Source organism: Sapajus apella, unplaced genomic scaffold (genome assembly GCF_009761245.1).
Source record: "Sapajus apella isolate SASKATOON/1434 unplaced genomic scaffold, GSC_monkey_1.0 scaffold59, whole genome shotgun sequence".
Taxonomy (NCBI): Eukaryota; Metazoa; Chordata; class Mammalia; order Primates; family Cebidae; genus Sapajus; species Sapajus apella.
This window is the reverse complement of record NW_022436999.1, coordinates 12,195,680-12,219,387: the sequence shown is the minus strand read 5'-3', so window position 1 is coordinate 12,219,387 and position 23,708 is coordinate 12,195,680. Positions and strand designations below refer to the sequence as shown.

The following is a 23,708-nucleotide window of genomic DNA, read 5'->3' as shown; positions in this document are numbered from 1 at the left end:
TGAGGTTAGGAGTTTGAGACCAGCCTGGCCATTATGGTAAAACCCCGTCTCTACTAAAAATACAAAAAGTAGCTAGGGGTAGTGGTGGGCACCTGTAATTCCAGCTTCTCGGGTGGCTGAGGCTGGAGAATCACTTGAATTTGGGAGGCGGATATTGCAGTGAGCTGAGAGCTGAGATCGTGCTACTACACTTCCACCCTGGGTGACAGAGTAATCCCTCTCAAAAAGAAAAGAAAAGAAAAAAGTAGAGATGTACAACTGATTCTGGAAACTAATAATATATTATATCTAATATAGAGTATGACTTTTAGAAATATTAATGTCCTATATTAACTTGCTGACTATTGACTAAGTCTAATCTCTAAGACCTTGATATTATAATATTATTTGTGGCTCTATAATTTTGAATATTTTAGATAGCTGCTTGCTTACAAATATCTTTAGTCAGTATGTAAAGTGTGCCTGTTTTCAACTTCTGTGGTTGGGCTTAATTTCCCCTAACCACAAAGAATAGTGGAAATGCACACTCTGAAATTTCCTAAGTCCAAAGCGGTTTATCTGGGGTTTTGTTGATCTTGGTAATGACACTATGATCTTTGGAATTTTTCCCTGCTATTTTTTAATGACACTATTAAGATAGAAATATAGGCCAGGAGTGGTGGCTCACACCTATAATCCCAGAACTTTGGGAGGTAGAGGCAGGAGGATCGCTTGAGCCCAGGAGTTCGAGACCTGCCTAAGCAACATAGGGAGTCCCTCTCTCTACAGAAAAATTTAAAAAATTAGCAGAGCGTGATGGTGCATGCCTATGATCCCAGCTACTGAAGAGGCTGATGTGGGAAGATCACCAGAGCCTGGGAGGTCAAGGCTGCAGAGAGCTATGATAGCATCACTGCATTCTTAAAAAAAAAAAAAATATATATATATATATATATATTTGTATTTGTGTGTATATACATAAAGGTCAATGTTAGTATTTTACTAATAACCTTAAAAATTTTTATTTTTCTTATTACTCTTCTCATTTAGCTTATCCCATAAGTTAAATACACACTTGGAAGAAATAAACTCTTCCCTATTTATTAGAATTTCTCTTTTCCCTTTGTCTTGTATTGATTTTTTTGTTCTGTGAGGTTTATTTATTGAGTACTTACTGTTAGGCACTGGGGATAGAGAACAAGATCGGCAACATTCTGTCCTTCTGGAATATACTGTACTTCCATGTCTGGGAGACAGAACACAAAAATAAATAAATAAGATAATGTCAGATATTGTTAACAAAAGGAGTGATTAGGACTCTGTGGCCCTAACACATACGGAGTTGGACAAGATTACACCCGGAGGACTATAAATATTTGAATATTTATCAAAATATTTGAATATTTAAAAGTTATAAATTAATCTACATCCTTGGCCCAGCCTGATTTCCTACACAGCATCTTGAGTTGCCAGCAGCCTATATCCTTAAGACTCAGAGGCTAAAGGAACTGCTCTCTTCTCCCATCCATCCTCGTAACCTGCCTGAGTGGTAGTATGGATCTTTTGGGGCAGGGCAGGGATGATTGGGGTGGTACCTAGACCCATCAAAAACAGTGTATTAACAGATCCCTCCAAGTCCCCAGGAATCTGGTTACAAAAAGGTTCACTTCTCCAGTTCATTGTTTTTTCAACTCGAGTCTTCTAGGAAGTTGTAAGCCCTTCTTAATGTTGCACTATCAAAAAAGGGGATGCAGGTATCTGGGAAACCTGGTTTGCCTGGGCATTCAGTTTAATTGATTTGGGGTAATGAACTTTCAGTGAATAAAGCTTTTATGAGCAGCCATTCTTTCTAAGATTTCTCATGGCAGAAGTTGTGTTCATTTTCTCCTTCACACATACTGGAGCACTCAAAGTTCTTTATCCTCTGGACAGTGGGGCCTCATTCAGCTAGTACCTCTTTCTTGTACTTGTCATTTGCTCAGTTGATCACTGAACTTTCAAAAAACTTTATTACAAGGAAAGGAAGAAAAAAAGTCTGTTTTAGTGCTTGGGGTACACAGGGCTCTCTAAAGTGCAGGCCCCTGGCAGAGGCTTCTTTTGCCCAGGTCTAAGAATATTGATATTGGAATGGGGATGGAGGTGACCATACACTAGCCTTTTACATGCTGTTTAACTTCTCCCTATCCTGCTATTTTTCCTAGTCTCTCACTCAATTTATTTTAATTTATAAATTTGTTTGATTTATAAAACAAAATTGATATCACTTGAGACACCTGTATCTGAAAAGTAAGCTCCAAATGAAAATGAACATTTTCCGAGAAGTTTTTTGGTAAGATTTTAAAAAACAATGACTAGTTTTCATGTCTCACTCTTCTTACCCTATAGGGGCAAACTATTCAGGTGTGTTGTAGATTTGAACATTGGCTTTAATGTTATGTTTTATTTCTCACCTTACAGCTGTGAAAGTTGTGTGGATTTACTGTTTGTGAGGGGAGCTGGAAACTGTCCTGAGTGTGGTACTCCACTTAGAAAGAGCAACTTCAGGGTACAACTCTTTGAAGATCCCACTGTTGACAAAGAGGTTGAGATCAGGAAAAAAGTGCTAAAGATGTAAGTATTCCTGCTTGAATGATTCAGTCAACAGAGGACTTTAACAATTATGTCAATAATTGATTATTATTTGCTGATAAATATGGAGAGATTAGCAAGTAAATAACTATAAATTCATTTAAATTCTTAGAGAACTGAGTAATATCATTTATTTATCTTTGTTAAGTAAGAGTCTCTTGATGGCTTCATTATTCATTTGTATTTGTTCTTTGATTAATAAACATGTATTGCATATCTACTGTATATAAATACTGTGTTATGCATGTTAGGCAGTAGTTATGAAGTGATGAGTAAAACAGCTATAAATTCTGTTCTCATGAGATTTACAGAACAGTAGCATAGGATAGCAAAAAGACAAAAACCAGGTAAACCAAAGCAAATATATTATTTATTATAGCTTGAGAATAGTGCTATATAGTTAGTAACTGAGTGTTGCTGTGGTCAGTGATGTCAGGTATGGGCTGAAGAGGTAACATTAAGTTGAAGTCTGAAGGCTACTAAGAGAAAATTATGTGTTAGCTATATTTTGGTATGTATGTTTTTGTGTACATACATGTATATACATATATGGGCATAGTATGTATATGTATATGTATATATATGTATATATATCTATATATTAATCTTTTTTATTTACAATTTAGGTTTTACTTTTTACTCTTTGTTAATAGTTTTGGGTTTTATTTTATCCATTCTTTTATTATAAGAAACTTATTTTTTTGAAATTAAAATAATTTATATATTTATTAATTTATTTTTATTTTCAGTGGTAATACATTTCAACCAAAGTAACCAGTGTTTTAGCAGCATCTTTCTAGGTACATAACCATACATATCAATGTCCCTAGCGGCTCTTTCATTGTTTATAACTTCTGGGAGGTAGTCTCTTAGATTCTGATCTTTCATTGTTAATTCCTTGCAATTTACTAATTCTTCACAGGTACATTACAGTATTTACAGATTTTCTTGATCTCACATTTTTTAGACTATGTCATGACAAATGGAGGATTTGCTTCAATTTTTTGTGTTTTGGAAATTAGTGAATCTATTTCTTAGAAGTAAATAACAAGTAAAAACTTTTGCAAGAAGTAAAAAGACAAGAATTATTACTAAGGGTGGGTTTGGAAATGACACAAAGGTTATGTACTGTGAACATTAGAATGAGACTATGAGGATCAAACAACGATCATTTTCCTTCAAACTTGATAGATAACTGTACTCAATATTTACTGTTAAAAATATGATTATAATAAAATGGATCATTCTTTAGAAGGTTTATATATGGTAAACTTAGAAAATAAACCATTTCCAATGATATGCCTTGCTTAAGCTCATTTTCTAATCTTTCAAGCTCCTAATTTCTTTTTCCCTGAAGTCTTAATAAGGATTTTGCATATTGCACCATTTTCTCCTAATCCTACTTCTTCTCTGTAGTCATAAGAATTTAAGAATTGCATTTTTGGTTTGGTTACAAACCTGGTGTCAAGAAAACGGTGTTTTATGCTGGGTGCAGTGGCTCATGCCTGTAATCCCAGCACGTTGGGAGGCCGAGGTGGGCGGATCACTTGAGGTCAGGAGTTCAAGACCAGGCTGGCCAACATGGTAAAATCCCATCTCTACTAAAGTACAAAAAAAAAATTTAACTGGATGTGGTGGTGTGCACTTGTAATCCCAGCTACTCAGGAGGCTGAGGCAGGAGAACCTGGGAGGTGGAGGTAGCAGTGAGCCAAGATTGTGCCCCTGCACTCCAGTCTGGACAACAGAGCAAGACTCCATCTCAAAAATAAAAATAAAAAGAAAGAAAATAGTGTTTTACACAGTAAACAATTCTTTTCTGTGTATCACATATGAATTAGGTAAGAACAAGCAAACCAGTTAGATAATATTAAAAGCAATGATACATAATATGTAGATTTATTTTTTCTTTTCTTGAAGATACAATAAAAGAGAAGAAGATTTTCCTAGTCTAAGAGAATACAATGACTTCCTGGAAGAAGTGGAAGAAATTGGTAAGTTTTTAATTTGATGTATGCTAGCCTATAAGACCATGTGCTTTTTACCTTTTAAATGCTTAGGAGAACATCTCACATAAAAACCTTTAAATAGGTTTTGTTGTGATAGCTAACATTTACTTAAAAATTACTTTCTTTTTAAATAAACTATTTAAGTAATACTTTTTCTTAGGAAAAATATGTTTAATAGAGGTGGTAACACTTTGTAGCTGGGGAAGAAGACTATATGGATACATACCTCTGTATGTTGATAATGTATTAGAGTAGTTTAAATGAAAGGAAAGCATATTCTGATTTTTTTCAAAAATGGGGTTCCTGTTAACCATATTTATAGTGACTAGAGCCGTATGTTTATCATTGTTTGTGCTTCTGTGGCTGTAGTAGTCTTAAAGTACTTTGAGGTAGTTTACTGTTGAAGTGGCATTCTATTAATCAGTATTATTCTGTAATCAGAGGTTGGAGTAATCTTTGTGCCTTTTCCTTCTGATGTGTTTAGTCAAAAGGATGATTTTTGTCAAGAAAAAACTATTTAAGTTCTCTTAAATGAAATTTCAGAGATGTTAAAAAGTTTGGAAGTTGTTATATATTGATTTAAAAAATAATGCTGCTTTTTAAAGTCGCAATAATTATTATTAAGTGCGGGTTTGGAAATGATACAAAGGTTGTATACTGAGAACATTAGAATGAGACTATGAGGATCAAACAGCAATCATTTTCTTTCAAACTTGATAGGTAATTATACTCAATATTTACTATTAAAAATAAGTTTATAATTGGATCATTCTTTAGAAGGTTTATATATGGTAAACTTAGAAAATTCACATTTCTGAGGAATAATGTTTTAATTCCTTTAATTTCTTTACTATAAAATCTTTTTGTTTCAACTGTTATCTGAAACTTTTATGTATCTAAGTTTATTTGTTATGACACAGCAAAAGCACATGCAAAACATAATTTAGGGTTTCCTCTGGGATCTTTCAGTGCTATAAGCGCCACTGCTTTTCCATTCTACGTGTATTCATTGCACTTTGTATATCATCTTAGCAATTGTGAATGACTATGGATTTTAGCTGAAAAGATGGTAGAATTGGGAGTGACAAGGCAAAGTGGAAAAGTTAGGATGTAGACTGAGAAGAACAACCAGAAAGAAATCTGCAAGAACTGGGCAAGTATGAAGGAATGTAGAAATCTGCCTATACATAGATATTAAGTATAGGAAAAGCAGTTGGATAGCAATTGGGAAGAAAAGCAGCTTACATATATTCTAAAGGTAATATGATCAATCAAAAGTCTGGTCAAACTAGAGAAAGGAGATTTTATGTGTTGCAATGCAAGTTGAATACATGGTCACAATTCCAAGCAGGCAGTCAGGATAACTAAAAGAAACTGATGTACAGAGAAGGTGAGGAATAGGTTTAAGGGATGAACTACAAGAAGATCTTGATTCTGGGATTAAGGTTTTGATTGAGCTATGATTAAACAATACACACGCACACACATACATTTGCTCCAAGATAAGTCAGTTTGAAGGTATGGACTACATGGGTCCCATAGGTAAACCATGTTTATGTTCAGACATTGGTACTAGAATTGATAGGCAAGAGCAAGTGTAGATATTAGGGGTATACAACATGTAATGCTTTCTTTACCAAATGCAGAAACTGTGGCTCAGACCATTTAATTTGAAAGTTATTCTGCTGTTATATATATTTAGTTGCAGTATGTGGAAACTCTCTTAACCAACTGCCACTTAATTGTCTCATTGAAGTAACTGATATTCCCCAGTTTTTCCATAAAATGTACTCACTGATACCCACAGCATAATGAATACATTGTGAATGCTGTCAATTAGAAGTTGCCCTTGAGTACACCTCTGTACTTCTTCCACCAGTTCAATTATACGTCAAGTATATTAGCCTTGATAACCAAACCTTCTTATGTCAATTGTACTTGTTATTGGAGTTATATAATTAAATACATATTTAAATATTATATGTAATTTAAATACTTAAAGTTAAATCATGTGTCAGGTTGGGGAAAAAATTACAAAACTCTAGAAGGATTCTGCTTCTCAGATTTTTAAGACACCTCTTAAAAAAATGGGAATTGGCCAGGTGCAGTGGCTCAGGCCTGTAATCACAGCACTTTGGGAGGCTGAGGCAAGAGGACTGCTTGAGCCCAGGACTTTGAGATCAGCCTGGGTAACATAATGAGACCCATCTCTAACAAAATTTAACAAGTTCACTGGATGTAGTGGCATGTGCCTGTAGTCCTAGCTACTTGGGAGGCTGAGGTGGATCGCTTAAGTCCAGGAGCCCAAGGCTACAGTGAATGGTGATTGTGCCACTGCACTCCAGCCTAGGCAACAGAGCATGACCATGTCTCAGGAAAAACAAAAAGCAGAAAACAAAAAAGGAAATTGAACAATATAGATGACAATTATGGCCTATATAAGGAAGAAGCAAAACTCTGAAGACTAGAATTTGCTGTATGTCATTAAGTTAGAGAATGACTATATGCTAACTATGTTTTAAATTGAAGTATTTAAAAAGAGAGATGTTTGTGTGTGTCTCCCTCCTTTAACAGACTTATTTAAATAATCAACTTTAAATCCTCATTGTGTTGATTAAAGAGTGGTTCTACTGTATTTAAAGATATTGATGGTTTGTGGGAACTAACCTTTTGGATTTATAGTTTATTTTCTGAAATTTAGCTCAATTCAACAAGTTTTAAGATTTTTTTATGTGAATTGCTTTATTGATGGGGATATGTGATATTTGCCCTCAATTAGCTCAGACTCTAAAGGGAGAGAAATTATGTAAACTAACAAGTATAATTTAATGTGGTAAGTCTTATACATAGGTATTTATAAAATGCTGTGGGAATACAGATAAGAAAGGAATTAACCTAGCACTGGGAAAGAGAGATATGGTTTGGTGAAGTTTAGAGAAGAGATGGCACTTGGGTTTGATCCTGAAAGAGGAATAGGAGTTCAACAGATTGAGAGGGCTTAGAAAAACATTTGTAACCAAACAAAAAGGCATGAGATAGAAAGATGTTGGGCATGTTGGAGAATGAGCAAGTAGCCTATTATAGGTAGATACAACATGAGGAGTGATTAAAAATGAGGCCTGAAAAACAGACTGGACCTGCGTTAAGGAGGCCTTAGTACCACAGACAACAAAAGCAAAAATAGACAGATGGGATTGTAAGAAACTAAAAAACTTCTTCACAGCAAAGGAAACAACAGAGGGAAGAGATAATCTGCAGAGTGGGAGAAAATATTTGCAAACCAGACATCTGATAAAGGGTTAATCTCCAAAATATATAGGGAACTCAACCCAGTAGCAAGAAAATATTTGATGAGAAAATGGGCAAAGGACCTGAATAGACATTTCTCAAAAGAAGACATATGTATGGTATATGAAAATGTGCTCAACACCACTAATCATCAGAGAAATGCAAATTAAAATCAAAATGAGATATCATTTCACATCTGTTAGAATGACTATTATCAAAAAGACGAGATAAGTGTTGATGAGGATGTGGAGAAAAGGGAACCCTTGTATGCTGTTGGTGGGAATGTAAATTAGTACAGCCATTATGGAGAACAGTATGGAAGTTCCTCAGATACTAAAAATAGAGCTACCGTATAATCTTAGTAATCCCACTTCTGGGTCTATAACCTATAGCCCTATTCACAATAACTAAGATATGGAATCAGTCTAAGTGTCCATCATTTGGATGAATGGATAAAGAAAATGTGGTACATATACGCAATAGAATACTTGAGCCTCAAAAAAGAGGATAATTCTGCAATATGCAATAACATGGATCAACCTGGAGGACATTATGCTAAGTGAAATAAGTCAGTCACAGAAAGAGAAATATGGCATGGTCTCACTTATATCTGGAATCTAAAAAAGTTGAACTTAGAGAAGTAGAGAGCAAAATGGGGTGGTTACCAGAGGCTGTGGGATGGGTGGTGGGTGGGAAAAGGGGAGTTGTATGGAGTTAATCAGGTAAACTCTGGAGACTAGGCAGTAGTTTTTGTTATTTTGTTGGCTAACGGATACGAAATTTCAATTACATAGGAAGAATAAGCTTTTGAAGTCATTGCACAGCATGGTGACCATAGTTAATAATAATGTATTGTATATTTCAAAATTGCTAAAAGAATAGATTTTCGATGTTCTTGCTATGAAAAAGCATGTCAGGTGATGGATATGTTAATTAACTTATAGTTCCACGGTGAATACATGTATCAAAACATCACATTGTACCCCATAGATATATATAATTATTATTTGTTGACTGAAAAAAAAAAGGAGGGCTTTGTAAACTGGGCTGTGAGTTAAGATTTTATTCTGTGACTAAGAGGAGATACTCAAGAGTGAGAAATGACTTTTTAAGGGGCCATTACAGTAATTTGGGTGATAGATAATGAGGGCTTGGAGTAGATAGTCACAATGGGGACAAATAAAGAGGATATTTTAGAGATAGAATATTTAAGTGGTTGATTTGATGTAGGGAGTGTGTTAGAGAGAGTAGGCAAGGATAAAATATGACCTGACCCTGAACAGTTGTATGGTGTTAATCAGGTAAACACGGGAGAATAGGCAGTATTTTCTATTATTTTGTTGGGTGAAGTGTGTGCAGAAATGAGAGATGAGGTAAAGACTTTAGTTTTAGATCTTTTAAGTTTTGTTAGGGTGTGGCTCCACCACTTAGTTGTATGGCATTGTTTGTCATCATATAAATAAAACTTCCTTTTAAAATCTTGTTTCAATAGCTTTCTATTTTGTGTTCTATTCATACATTTAAAGTTAATTAGTTAGATGTCTGTGATTATCTGTATTGACTATGTTAGTCAGAAGTATAAAATGTTAATTTAATGAACACTAAGTACCAGACTGAGCTATACATACATTATCTAATATAATTTTTAAAAACTCTAAGAGACAGACATTTTTATTTCTGTTTTGCATCTGGGTGACCAGGATTGCATTGCTAGTAAAGGATGGAGCCAAATTGTAAATAATAGGATTTTCTTGCTCTCTGAGTCTAGAACATGGAGTTCTGTGGAATTATTAGAGATGAGAGAAAAATATGGTAGGTTGGGGCCATGTTTTGAAGGATATTAAAGATGTTTGAACTCGATCTTATAGGTAGAAGGGTGCCGTTGGAGATAAATGTTTAAGTCTGGAATGAGAGGACTAGAATTAGTAGGGTGCCTCAGAGGGTCATGTTTGAGGATTCATAAATTGGGGATTGAGGTAATTTTGTTGTATAAATTATGAATCTTTTAAACATGAATATAAAAATGAAAAAATTACAATTTTGAATAATAGCATCAAAAATTTTTAATAGAAAGGGCACACATGAAGATGGACTTTCTTATGGCATTACAATAGGCTCTTTTCTGTGGTTATGACAATCTATACATAAAATTCTTGTTCCTTATGGCTCTAGGGATTATCTCAAAGGTTTATTCTTAGTTTCATAATGAAGAGATTATTCTTTTGGTGCAGAGGATACTTATTTTAAAAGGGTGAGAAAGTCCTAAGGGCTTTAATTATAAATTCTGGATGTCAAAAAGGCTTCACAATTGTGCTTAAATAACATTAAATCTTTCAGAAAATACAATAGGCTTTTTGTTTGCTTTTAATACTTGACTAAAGGCAGGTCAACATCTGAACTAAATCAGTAAGCAGATAAAGGGTCAAATGATTGTTATAGAAAATTAGCTTCTATTCCTTTTTCTTCAAGGCTGTTATACCAACCTGATTCATTGGGTATGAATGAGACCTGCTTCATCTGAAAATTTTTAAAAATAGCAAGTCACTTTTATGGTTCTTTTGTTACTTTTTAAAGGAAGATATTTGTGTCATCTATAGTTATGATTTCCATTTACCTTTGCTTCTAAATTAAAATATGAAACAAATTATTTTACTTTTATTGGAATTCATAAAGTTTTCTTTGTTATTTATTTATTTATTTTTTAGAGATAGGGTCTCACTCTTTCTCCCAGGCTGGAGTGCAGTGGTACCATCATAGCTCACTGTAGACTCAAACTCCTGGGCTCAAGTGATCTTCCTGTCTCAACCTCCCAAGTAACTAGGACTACAGGTGTGTGCCACCACACTTGGTTAAGTTTTTAATTTTATTTTTTTGGTAGAGATGGGACCTCGCTATGTTGACTAGGCTGGTGTCAAACTCCTGGCCACAAGTGATCCAGAACTCATAAAGTTTTTAATAAGCATAAAAGAAAGACATTGTGGCTGGGCTTATGCCTGCAATCCCAGCACTTTGGGAGGCCAAGGTGGGCGGATCACTTGAGACCAGGAGTTCAAGACCAGCCTGACCAATGTGGTGAAAGCCCATCTCTACTAAAAATACAAAAATTAGCTGAGCATTGTGGCCAGCACCTGTAATCCCAGCTACTCGGGAGGCTGAGGCAGGGGAATTGCTTGAACCGGGGGACCAGAGGTTACAGTGAGCCAAGCTCATGCCACTGCACTCTAGCATGGGCAACAGAATGAGACTCCATCTCAAAAAAAAAAAAAAAAAAAAAAAGAAACTGTATATAAACATATTAATTGCACTCAGGATTTAAGTTTATTTCTGGGTTCTGTTTAATGGAAAGTGAAAATCAGTAGTAAACTGTCTAGTTTGGTAATAAACAGTGTTTTTTAAACTGCTTTGAACATACTGGTAGAGCTCTACATGGGATATCAATTTGAGCACTTACTATTCAGTAGATTTATACCATAAGAAACCAAGATTATTTAGTCCTGTCATTTTGAACCTTCCTCCTTTGCCATGTTCAAATCTGTAATTATAAAGATTATTTTAATTAAATCTATAATTATGAAAGTAATTATAAATGTTGGTATTAGTTTATTTCCTCTCATGATAATTCAACAAGCATTTCTTGTGCCTTTGCCACATGGGAACTTTTTTTTTTAAAGTAGACTTTTTTTTAGTGAAGTTTTAGATTCACAGCAACACTGAGTAGAAAATACAGAGAGTTCCTATATATCTCTTGCCTCTACGTGTGCACAGCCTCCCCCACTATCAACATCCTGCACCAGAGTGGTACATCGTTACAATCAATGAACCTACATTGGCATATCATTATCACACAAAATGTATAGTTTATACTAGGATTCATTTTTGGTGCTGTTCACTCTATGGGTTTTGACAAACATATAATGATGTGTATCTATCATTATATCATACAGAGTCATTTTTAACTGTCCTAAAAATCCTCTGTGTTTTTCTGTGTATTTATTCCTATCTATCCATAACCCCTGGCAAACACTGTTTTTTTAGTTTTTATAGTTTTGACTCTTCTGGAATGTTATATAGTTGGAATTATACAGTATGTAGCCTTTTCAGATCGGCTTCTTTCACTTAGCAATATGCATTTAAAACTCCTCTGTGTCTTTTCTTGGCTTTATAGCTGATTTCTTTTTAGTGCTGAATAATATTCCATTTTTTTGATCTACTGAAGGATATCTTGGTTGCTTCCAAGTTTTGGCAATTATTAATAAAGCTGCTGTAACCATTCATGTGTGGGTTTTTATGTGGACATATGTTTTTAACTCATTTGGATAAATACCTAGGAGCTTGATTGCCAGATCATGTGATAGAGTATGTTTAGTTTTGTTAGAAACTGGAAAACTGTCTTCCAAAGTGACTAAACCATTTTGCATTCCCACCAGCAAGAAATGAGAGTTCTTGTTGTTCCAGATCTGCACCAGCATTTTATGTTGTGACTGGAGTTTTGCCATTCTAAAAGGAATACAGTAGAAGTAGTGGAAGCAATAATAAAGATGAATCACACCTAGAAACTACCTTTAAGGAACATTCTAATAGGTCAGACAAGATGTACACATTGAAAATAATTATACAGGGTAGAAAGTGGGTAAGTGCTAGCAGAGCAATATTAGATAATGTAAGCATTCAGGGATGGAGAGATTGTAACTGCGAAGTGTCTCATAAGGATGAGCTGGTGATTAAAATGGGTATAGAAGGGTGAGTCAGATATGGATATTCACTGTTGTTCTGGGTTGAGGTTGGTAGTGAGATGAGCCCTATGGGTAGAGGGAACAGTTTAATCACTGATACGGAAATGCAAAGTGTAGGGCCATACAAATGCAGAGGACTGCTAGGTAGCAGTGGTTTTCAGGCATTGAGAGAAACGACACAACTAGTTTTGTAGGCATCGTAGGTAAAAGTTCAGATTGGAATCAGATAGCCTAGGTTAATGGCTGGACATGGTGGCTCACACCAGTAATCCCAGCACTTTGGAAGGCTGAGGTGGGCGGATCACTTGAGGTCAGGAGTTCAAGACCAGTTTGACCAACATGGCGAAACCCTGTCTCTACTAAAATATACAAAAATTAGCCAGGCATTGTTGTGCCCGCCTGTAATCCAAGATACTTGGGAGGCTGAGGTTGGATCTGGTAGATGTTGAGGATGGTTAGAATTGTCAAAGATCAACAGATTTGGTTGCTCAGAGGATGGGCTATTAAATACAAGGAATAGATCGAGTGGTTGATAAAGATAGTGGAATCACCATTTTAACTAAGGATCAAAGATCCTTTTTCAGGGTGCTGCTTGTCTGGAGCCTCCTTCTGACTGTTTTGTGTCAGGACTAGAGTGTGATTTATGAAGAATGTCCTGCATCATATCATAGCCAGATTCTCTGACTTATTTTCTTTTCCACTTAATATTAAAAAGCTGGAAAAGTGGCTAGAGGGTTATTGCTTCTCATTTTCTCTCAATTCTTCCAGATTAAAAATTACGTAAGATAAAACTGAATAGACTTTTGTCTTTATACCTAAATGAGCCTGGATATTCAACAGTGATTATGATAAATTGATGTTCTGAAATAAGTTGGCCTTTTGAGAAGATAAAAATGAAATTATAGAACAAATTGGTGTTTTGAGTCTGTTTGATGGCTTTGCTCAACAAAACAAGCAGCTCTGTGTTGGTCTTCCAGTGTTACTTTTTTATAAGTTTCTGTAGTTCAAAAACCTAGGAACTATTTGAGATGGTTATTGGTTAAAAGAAAGAGAGAGATGGGGAAGGAATCTGTAGAAACCCAAGGGATAGAGCAGTTATTTAGGGTAGATCCATCTTGTTTGTAGGACAAGAAGCAGGAGGCAGTTGGTAAGTAATTGGAGAAGGGGTGCAAGGGCTAATAACGGATATAGAAAGATTACAGGGGAAACTACAGAGGCTTGAACTGAATTTTGGAACAGGAGAGTCTTACTGAAATGGAGTCTTCCATATGAGTTTATAAATAGCAAGAGGGTAATTTTTAAATTGTTCAGAATATTATAGTAACTTTTTGATTTACATATGTAAAATTAAAAGGGAATATGGCATTTATAATTCAAATTATTTTGATTTATAATTATCAAAAGAGAGCTCTAATTTACAGAAAATTTAGTAGTATCTAAACATGCCTGAGTGGTTCTCTTTAGAAATTCTTTTAGTCTAAGTTTTGGTGCCAGTTTATTCTTTATTTTTCTTCTAAAGTTCCAACTCTTTTATTTCATGCATTTCTAGAGCTAGACTACAAGGGGAAGTAGTTTAAGCCTTTCCCTACTCATGTTGGAGACAACTGGAATGGGAATAAAACCTGTTTTTTGTTTGATATAAATTATACAAATATATGATTTTTTATTTCTTTTTAAAATTCTATTGTTGTAGATTCCAGACTTACTCTTTATATTTAAAAAATGTAAACAATATTTTGTATGCTTTTAAAGCATACAAAGCAATAGAGGGGACTATAAAAATCAGATCTAATGTAAGTATAGCAAGCACATATCTTAGGTTTTCTGGAGTGATCCTGACATTTAGGTATTTTGTGCGAGTCAAACAGCCTGTCCTTGTATTTGGCTTGGAAAATATGGTTGCCGTAACTAGAGCTAGTCTCTAAAATAGGTAGCTGATTAAAAGGTCACAAATAGAGCTATAAAGAATGACAACCTACCAAACGAGTCACTGTGTATTTGTTTTTTATTATCTACTCAAGATTTATATTAAAACAATTTTTCATTTCATTGTTTTTTTTCTGATACAGTTTTCAACTTGACCAACAATGTGGATTTGGATAACACGAAAAAGAAAATGGAGATATATCAAAAGGAAAACAAAGATGTTATTCAGAAAAATAAATTAAAGCTGGTTGGTTGCTAAGTATTTTCTTCTTCTTTTGTCTTAGAAACAAATGTTTCCACATGATACTTTAAAAAGGCACCTTCCTTTAAACCAGTTACATTTATTAAAAATTTAGCTGAAATCTAGACCAGAAATACAAATATATGCTGTATAGGTAATGTAGGTAGGCAGGCACACATTACTATAGCAAAAACCACTTTGACAGCATTATGTTAGAGTGTGTTTTCTTAAGGAAATGGATCCATAAGGTAGGTGATTGTTAAAGCTAATTTTGCCTGTATAATTCTCTGGTAAGTGAGCATTTGGACAATGGTCACAAAATAATGGAGGCTCATTTTTATCCTTGAACATTAATTTCTCTAAAGGAGAGAGCAAACCCAGACAGACGTTGACAGAGCTCCCAAGAGGGAGATAAAACAAAGACACTATTTATTAGAAACTAAAATGAATTCATGATGAGATAAGAGGAACACATTTGTAAACTAAGCTTAACTTTGGTTTCTCAATCAGTTACCTTTTTTTGTTTTACTGAAATAGTAATATTGCTAGGCATCAATGTGATTTTGATTTGTTTTAGTTGATCTCATGTTGAAGTTTGTTTTGAAAATATCTCAGGAGTCATTATTATGAAATGTATTAAAATGTATTCTATAAAGAAAAAAGAATTGTATGCATGCCAAGAAGCCATTGTCTAATTTATATACTTTAGCTATAATTTCTATAGTACAGTTTGGCTTTCTAGCTGTAGGGGAAAGCTGAGCTAATCACATTTGAGGTATTTTGTCAGGATTTTGTAATAATCAGTGAAAAGGATACAAGTATATTTGGATCACATAGCTTATATTTTCATCTTGTATTTAGAAGAGACGTTCTCCTTATAGTCTTAGAGTGTTTTATTTCAGCACTTTGCAGTACTTGATCAGGAATTTATAATAATCAATGAAAAGGATACAAGTGATTTGGACCACGTAGATTAGATTTTCATCTCGTATTTAGAAGAGACTTCCTCCTTATAGTCTTATAGTGCTTTATTTCAGCACTTCTTTCCTGTTGTAACACTCTCAGTGAATTGATACTATATTTTCATTCTATTCATACCCAGCCTGGCTTTCTTTTTTCACTTTTTTTTTTTTTTTTTTTAAACATGAAGTCTTGCTCTTGTCACACAGGCTGGAGTGCAATGGCACGATCTTGGCTCACTGCAACCTCTGTCTCTTAGGTTCAAGCAATTCTGCTACCTCAGCTTCCCAAGTAGCTGGGATTACAGGCACCTGCCACCACACCCTGCTAAGTTTTGTATTTTTAATAGAGAGGGAGTTTCACCATGTTGGCCAGGCTGGTCTCGAACGCCTTACCTCAGGAGATCTGCCTGCCTCTGCCTCCCAAAGGGGATTACAGGTGTGAGCTACCACACTTGGCCAAAAGTATCTTATTTCTGAGAGCATCAGTATGCCATTAATGTTACTCTGTTTGCCTAGTAACCTTCTCTGGGTACATCGGAAGATACATGCAAAATAAGTATGGGTAGGTAACATGTTTCATTAACCCCAAGTGTTGGGATTACAGATATGAGCTACCACAATCATGAAAGGGCGTTACATTTTATCAAAGCCTTTTCCTGAATGTATTGATTATATGATTTTAATTCTTTATTTTGTTAATGTGGTATATTAATTGATTTTGTGGGTTGAATCATCTTTCCATCCCAAGGGTAATTCTCACTTGGTTATGTTGTATGATTCTTTTAAAGTTCAGTTGGATTTAGTTTACAAGTATTTTGTTGAGGATTTTTGCATTTTTGTTAATCAGGGATATTGGCTCACAATTTTCTTTTCTTTTGGTATCTTTGTCTGCTTTTAGTATCAGGGTAATAACGATGGCTTCATAAAACAAGTATGGAAGTGTCCACCTCTTCGGTTTTTTAGAAAAGTTTGAGAAGGATCGATGTTAATTCTTCCTTAAATGTTTAGCAGAATTTACCACTACAGCCTTTTCTCTGTTAGGAGGTGTGACTACTGACTCAGTGTCCATACTAGTGCTATCTGTTTTCAGATTTCCTATTTCTTCATAATTTGTTCTTGGTAGGTTGTATATTTCCAGGAATTTTTCTATTTCTTCTAGATTAACTGAATTGTATAATTGTTAGTGTATACTTGTTCATAGTAGTCTCTTATGATCCTTTTATTTCTATGGCATCAGATGTTATGTCTCCTCTTTTGTTTCTGAGTCTTCTCTCTTTTCCATAGTCTTGCAAAGAGCTTGTCGGTTTTATCTTTCCAAAGGACTTAATTTTGTTGATTTTTTCTGTTCTTTTTTATTTTCTATTTCATTTATTTTTGCTCTAATCTTTGTTATTTATTTTAATACTTTGTTCTGCTAACTTGGAGCTCAGTTTGTTATTTTTCTAGCTCATTGAGATGTAAAGTCAGGTTGTTATTTGAGATCTTTCTTCTCTTTTAAAGTAGGTGTTTATCACAAGAAACTTTCCTTTTAGTACTGCATTTTCTGTATCCCTTAAGTTTTGGTATGCTGTGTTTTTGTTTGTGTTTGTTCTGAGGTATTTTAAAATTTCCTTTTTGATTTCTTCTTTGACCCAGTGATTATTTGAATGTATTGTTTAATTTTCACATATGTGCATTTTTGTGAATTTTCCAGTTTTCCTTCTGCTACTGACTCCTGGTTTTAGTCCATTGTGGTTAGGAAAGATACTTGGTATGATTTCAGTCTTCTTAAATTTGTTAAGACTTGTTTTGTGACCTAACTTGAGATCTATCCTGTAGAAAGTTCTGTGTGTGCTTGGCAAGAATGTGCATTCTGCTGCTGTTTAGCGGAATGTTCTGTATATGTCTGTTAGTTGTTATAACAGACATCTACAGAACTGTAAAGTTGTTTAAGACTCCTGTTACCTTATTGATCTTCTTTCTGAGAGTTCCATGCAGTGTTGAATGTGAATTAAGTTTCCTGTTATTATATTGCTGTCTATTTCTCCCTTCAGTTGTCAATGTTTGCTTTACATATTTAGTTGTTTATAATTGTTATATTTTTCTATATGTTGAACCTTTTATTATTATATAATGTTCTTGTCTCTTTTGACAGTTTTTTAATTAAAGTCTATTTCATCTCTTATTATGTTCTTTGTCTCAGTGAATGGTGCCAGCATTCATCCAGGTGCTCATATTTGGTCAGTCTTTATATTCTATTTATGATCACTCTTTATCATTTTTTAAGCCTCCTTTCTACTCTAATTAGATTGTTACTTTATTTAGGGCTCTTATTTCTTTTTCTTTTCTTTTCTTTTTCTTTTTTTTTTTTTTTTTTGAGAAAGAGTCTTGCCCTGTCGCCCAGGCTGGCGTGCAGTGGCGCAATCTCAGCTTGCTGCAACCTCTGCCTCCCGGGTTCAAGCAGTTCTCCTGCTTCAGCCTCCCAAGTAGCTGTGATTACAGGTGTGCATCACCATGCCCACTTTTGCATCTTTAGTAGAGACAGGGATTTACCATGTTGGCCAGGTTGGTCTCAAACTCGTGACCCTGTGATCCCTCCACCTCATCCTCCGAAAGTGCTGGGATTACAGGCGTAATCTACCACGTTGGGCTCTTATTTCTTAGCTGGGTTATTTGAATATTCTTCTAACTAGTCCTGCTATTGTCAGTCTTGAACCCAATTGATCTTTATGTACACCTCACTGCTTCTAGTCATCTTTCTAAAATCATCCTCAACTTCCCTTAACATGTTCCCAGTGGCCTTGGTATGACAAAATTCCACTAATATGGTATAACAAAATAGTTGTTCTCTTTAATAGTAACATGTCAACATGAAATAAAATAAATTCTACTTCCTTCAACATGTAATTGCTACGTTATTAAATAATAAGCGACTAGTGTCAATAAAGAAAGTATCAGAGTGTGTTATGTGATTGCTCCTGGCTCCTAAACTTATTGCATGCCATATATAAATTTTTGTTTTAGACTCGAGAACAAGAAGAACTGGAAGAAGCTTTAGAAGTGGAACGACAGGAAAATGAACAAAGAAGACTATTTATACAAAAAGAAGAACAACTGCAGCAGATTCTAAAAAGAAAGAATAAGCAGGCTTTTTTAGACGAGCTGGTATGTACTAATACTAATTGTGATTGTAAAAAACATTTTTCAGGATTTACCTTTCCTATTAGGCTGGATGATGGCTTTTAAAGGGCATTTCTACAATGTTTGTAATCTGGTTCACCTTTAGTTTTGTTGGTTATGTATTGATGTCCGTGCATTTATTGCTGAATAAGAAGTTGCTGTCCACCCCCACTGAACAATATATTTATTTTATGCTCACAATTTTGTGGGTTAGGAATTAAAGTAGTTCTTTTGGGCTTCTCTGCTTCCCTAATGTATTCTGAGGACACCTCTTCATGTGGTTTTGATAGCAATAAGAGGCAGCCAAATGCCTAGGCAGATAAGGATGGGTACCTGGTGAAACCATACCTTCATGTCGAAGACAGTTTAAAACCTGAAACCTAAGCTACAAGTTAAATCTTTGGACCAGATTGAGAACTTGGCCTTCTATTTGGTGTGCTTTCCTCTGACTGATCCCCACTCTTCACCTATTTTATATATACCTTCCCTTTCCTAATTGATTTTCTACACTGTCATGCCCACCTTTGAGTGGTGTCTTCACTTCAACCTTTTTTGCATACTCATAAGCCAATCAGCATGTACCCCTCATTCTGTGCCTATAAAGACCCCAGACTTAGTAAGTAGAGGAAGAAACAACCTGACTTTGGGGGAGACAACCTGCCCTTCCTGTCTCCTCTCCAGCTCCCCTCTCTGCTAACAGCTGTTTTCATTGCTCAATAAAATTATTGCCTTCACCATCTTTTAACCATTCCTGTGACCTCATTCTTCTTGGATGCTGGACAAGATATGGGGACCCACCGAGTGCAGGTATCCACAAAGGCTGTCACACTGGCCCTTTGCCCTTGCTGGTGGAGGGCAGCCGCCCCAGGCAACAAGGCCAGGGGTCAACTGAGCTGCTAACACACTGCTGTCTGCAGACAGTGGAACTAAAGGAGCACTATAACAACTCCCCTGAGGCTTTGGGGTTATGGGCACCCTCACCTGGGCACTGCCATGTTCCCCTCGAGTCAACTACCTGGTCTGGCTGTGGGCCACACATGGAGTTTGCTTCTGTGTCCATGCCCGGAGTAGATGGGTCCTGCACTTGCTTACTTGTGCCTGGTCTGACTGCGGGCCCTACACAAAGCTTGTTCCTGTGTTCGTGATTGGAGCAGCCAGCTAGATCTGCACTCACCCACGTGCTCACTCCCACAAAAGGTTGAGTGCAGTGGGCCAAATAGAGGGGAAGTCCCTACTGTGAGTCTGGTGAAGGGGCAGGCTACATCAGAAACTGCATCAGTTTCTGTAATGGTGTGATTATACCTCTCATATGTTGGCTTAGGGTTACAAGAGAGAATATTCCGAGAATAAGGAAGTAGAGATGCTAATATTTATTATTAGTAAAAGAGCCCACTCAGTTTCAAAGGAAATGGATGTAGATTTCACCTCCTGATGGGAGTGTTATGACCATCTTTAATCCACAAAGCATGTACTGGGGAAAAAATATGTTTTTCTAGAATTTGGCATAATATAAATTCATTTGGGATACTCTATCTCAGTGTAAGTATAATGATAAGAATTAAGAAAATAACTTTAATTGTAATTTGCCTTACCCTTATGCCTATTTATTTATATCCTGCCAACTACTAGAAGGATTTGAAGTGATTTCCTAGATAGAATATTGTTTATGGACATGGTACTACTTAGTGTACTTCTAAGAACAATACTAAATTGAGGTTCTAGAATATTTTACTTCTATATTTTTAAGAACCTTTTTGTTTAGTATCCATTTTGTTTTCAGATGAGAGAGTGACATTACAACTGAGATGAGCCAGTATATTCTTAATAGATTGCTTATATGGCTTTAAGCTAACTGACTAAAATAAATTGTTTCTGGAGCACTTTTCTCCTGATTAATACTCTTTTTCTAATAATGAGCTCATTTGTTTTGCCTCTATGCTGAAGTTTCTATTGACTCTTTTTACTCTGTGACAGTATATTTTATATTTTTGCATGAAAAAATAATGTATTTTTTCTTGAAAGAAATAGCAGTATTTTTGCTTGAAAGAAATAGCAGTGTTTTTGCAAATTGTTGTTTTCTAGCAATTAGCTTCCTATGTAGTCAACATTGTTAGATAATGGCAGTAATAATAACTAAGGTTTATGAAGTGTTTCATGGATTTGTTACTATTATTATTTGATACTTATAACCCTGTATGATATTGATGACATCACAAACTAGAAAATCTTCCTCTCCGGGAAAATCTTTGTGCATTCTTCCCTTTCCCTTTATGTTCATATAATTTATTTCCCTGAGGCTTTAAAAAAAATTTTTGTGGTGTTAATACACTTAACTTTCTCGTCTAGTTGATAATGCTTTTATCCTATGATGGGGAAATATGTATATGTGTGTTTTTCTACTGTGATTTTTGGCAAAAAAAGCATTTAAGTCAATTAACCAGGAGTAAAAAAAGAGAAAGCAAGCTTACTTAAATTATAAGGAGGTGAGAAACTAAAGGAAAAATAAGGTTAAGGGTATTTTTTTTTTTTTTTTTTTAGGAAAAAAAAAAAAAAAAAAAAAAAAGAAAAGAAAAAGAAAAAAAAAAAGAGTAAAGGAAAGGAAGAGGGAGAAAGAACAGGGGTGCTGCTTTATTGCCCGGGCTAAAATGCAGTCTAAAAATGGGTATGCCTGTAATTATGTTTAATAATAGAGACAAAAAAAAAAAATGAGGGAAGAAAATAATTAACAAGCAGCCAACGAATATTTCATTTAAACCTGTAAATACGTGTGATGTAGTACTGATAAGAGTGTATATTTTGTGTATTTAAAGTGGAGAGTTCTATGAATGCTAATTAAGTCTACTTGTTCCGGATCTGAGTTCAAGTCATGAATATCGATGTTAACTTTCTGTCTCATTGATCTGTAAGTCTCCCACTATTATTGTGTGGGAGTCCAAGTATCTTTATAAGTCTTATATATCTGGGTATTTCTGTATTGGGTGCATATATATTTAGGATCTTTAGCTCTTCTTGTTAAATTGATCCTTTTATCTTTATGTAATATCCTTCTTTGCTTCTTTCGATCTTTGTTGCTTTGAAGTCTATTTTATCAGCAAAATTTGCAACTCCTGCTTTCTATTTATTTATTTTTGCTCTCCATTTGGTTGGTAAATTTTTCTCCATCCCTTTGTTTTGAGTCTTTGTGTATCCTTGCATGTAAGATGGATCTAGATGTAGCATACCAATGGGTCTTGGCTTTTTTTGCCTGTCTGTGTCTTTGGATTGGGGGATTTAATCGATTTAAATTTAGAATTAATAACAATATATATGAGTTTGACGCTGTCATTTAATGTTGGCTGGCTGTTTTGCCCATTAATTGATGTAATTTCTTAATTATGTTGATGTTCTTTATTTTTTGGCATTTTTTAGAAAGGCTGATACTGGTTGTTCCTTTCTATTTGTAGTGGTTCTTTCAGAAGCTCTTGTAAAGCAGGCCTGGTGGTGATGAAATCTCTGAGTGCTTGCTTGTTCACAAAAGATTTTATTTTTCCTTTGCTTATGAAGCTTAGTTTGGCTGGATGTAAAATTCTGGGTTGAAAGTTCTTTTCTTTAAGGATGTTGAATATTGGCCCCAACTCTATTCTGCCTTGTAGGGTTTCTGCTGAGAGATCTGCTGTGAGTCTGATGGGCTTCCCTTTATGGGTAACCTGACCTTTCTCTCTGGCTGCCCTCAGTATTTTCTCTTTCATTTCAGCCCTGGTGAATCTGGCAATTATGTGCCTTGAGGTTGGTCTTCTTGAGGAATATCTTTGTGGTGTTCTGTGTATTACCTGGAGTTGAATATTGTCCTGCCTTGCTAGGTTGGGAAAGTTTTCCTGAATAATATCCTGAAGCGTATTTTCCAGCTTGTATTGATTCTCTTCGTCACATTCAGGTACACCTATCAAACGTAGATTAGGTCTTTTCACCTAGTCCCATATTTCTTGGAGACTTTGCTCGTTCTTTTTTATCCTTTTTTCTCTAATCTTGTCTTTTTGTTTTATTTCATGAAGTTGGTCTTCGACCTCTAATACCTTTTCTTCTGCTTGATCAATTCGGCTGTTACAACTTGTGCATAGTTCGCGAAGTTCTTGTGTTGTATTTTTCAGCTCCATTAATTCACTTATATTCCTCTATAAATTGTGTGTTATTTTTAACATTTCTTCAAACCTTTTTTCAAAGTTCTTAGTTTCTTTGCATTGGCTTAGAACAAGTTCTTTTAATTCCCAGAAGTTTCTTATCATCCACTTTTTTTTCTTTTTTTTTTTTTTTTGGGACGGAGTTTCGCTCTTGTTACCCAGGCTGGAGTGCAATGGCGCGATCTCGGCTCACCGCAACCTCCGCCTCCTGGGTTCAGGCAATTCTCCTGCCTCAGCCTCCTGAGTAGCTGGGATTACAGGCACGCGCCACCATGCCCAGCTAATTTTTTGTATTTTTAGTAGAGACGGGGTTTCACCATGTTGACCAGGATGGTCTCGATCTCTTGACCTCGTGATCCACCTGCCTTGGCCTCCCAAAGTGCTGGGATTACAGGCTTGAGCCACCGCGCCCGGCCTCATCCACTTTTTAAAGTCTGCTTCTGCTAATGAAACACAGTCTTTCTCCATCAGGCCTTGTTCTGTTGCTGATGAGGAACTGTGATCCCCTGTAGAGGGAGAGGCGTTCTGAGTTTGGGTATTCTCAGCCTTTTTAGGCTATTTTCTTCCCTTCTTTATAGATTTATCCATCTGTGGTCTTTATAACTACCCTCTTTATAGTTGGGTTTCTG

At 35.4% G+C, this 23,708-nt stretch overlaps 1 protein-coding gene across 2 annotated transcripts in view; it reads left to right on the top strand.

Moving 5' to 3' along the window:
* The window catches only part of MNAT1 (MNAT1 component of CDK activating kinase), a 224,023-nt gene that overhangs the window by 61,887 nt on the left and 138,428 nt on the right, over positions 1-23,708 (top strand). For both annotated transcript variants that reach the window (XR_004259113.1, XM_032245937.1), the window contains exons 2-5: positions 2,437-2,589; positions 4,525-4,598; positions 14,704-14,807; positions 18,767-18,907. Coding sequence is in view for 1 of the 2 variants with exons in the window: in XM_032245937.1 (XP_032101828.1) it covers positions 2,437-2,589; positions 4,525-4,598; positions 14,704-14,807; positions 18,767-18,907 (472 nt within the window). In the remaining variant the exon portion in view is untranslated. The remainder of the gene's footprint in view (positions 1-2,436; positions 2,590-4,524; positions 4,599-14,703; positions 14,808-18,766; positions 18,908-23,708) is intronic.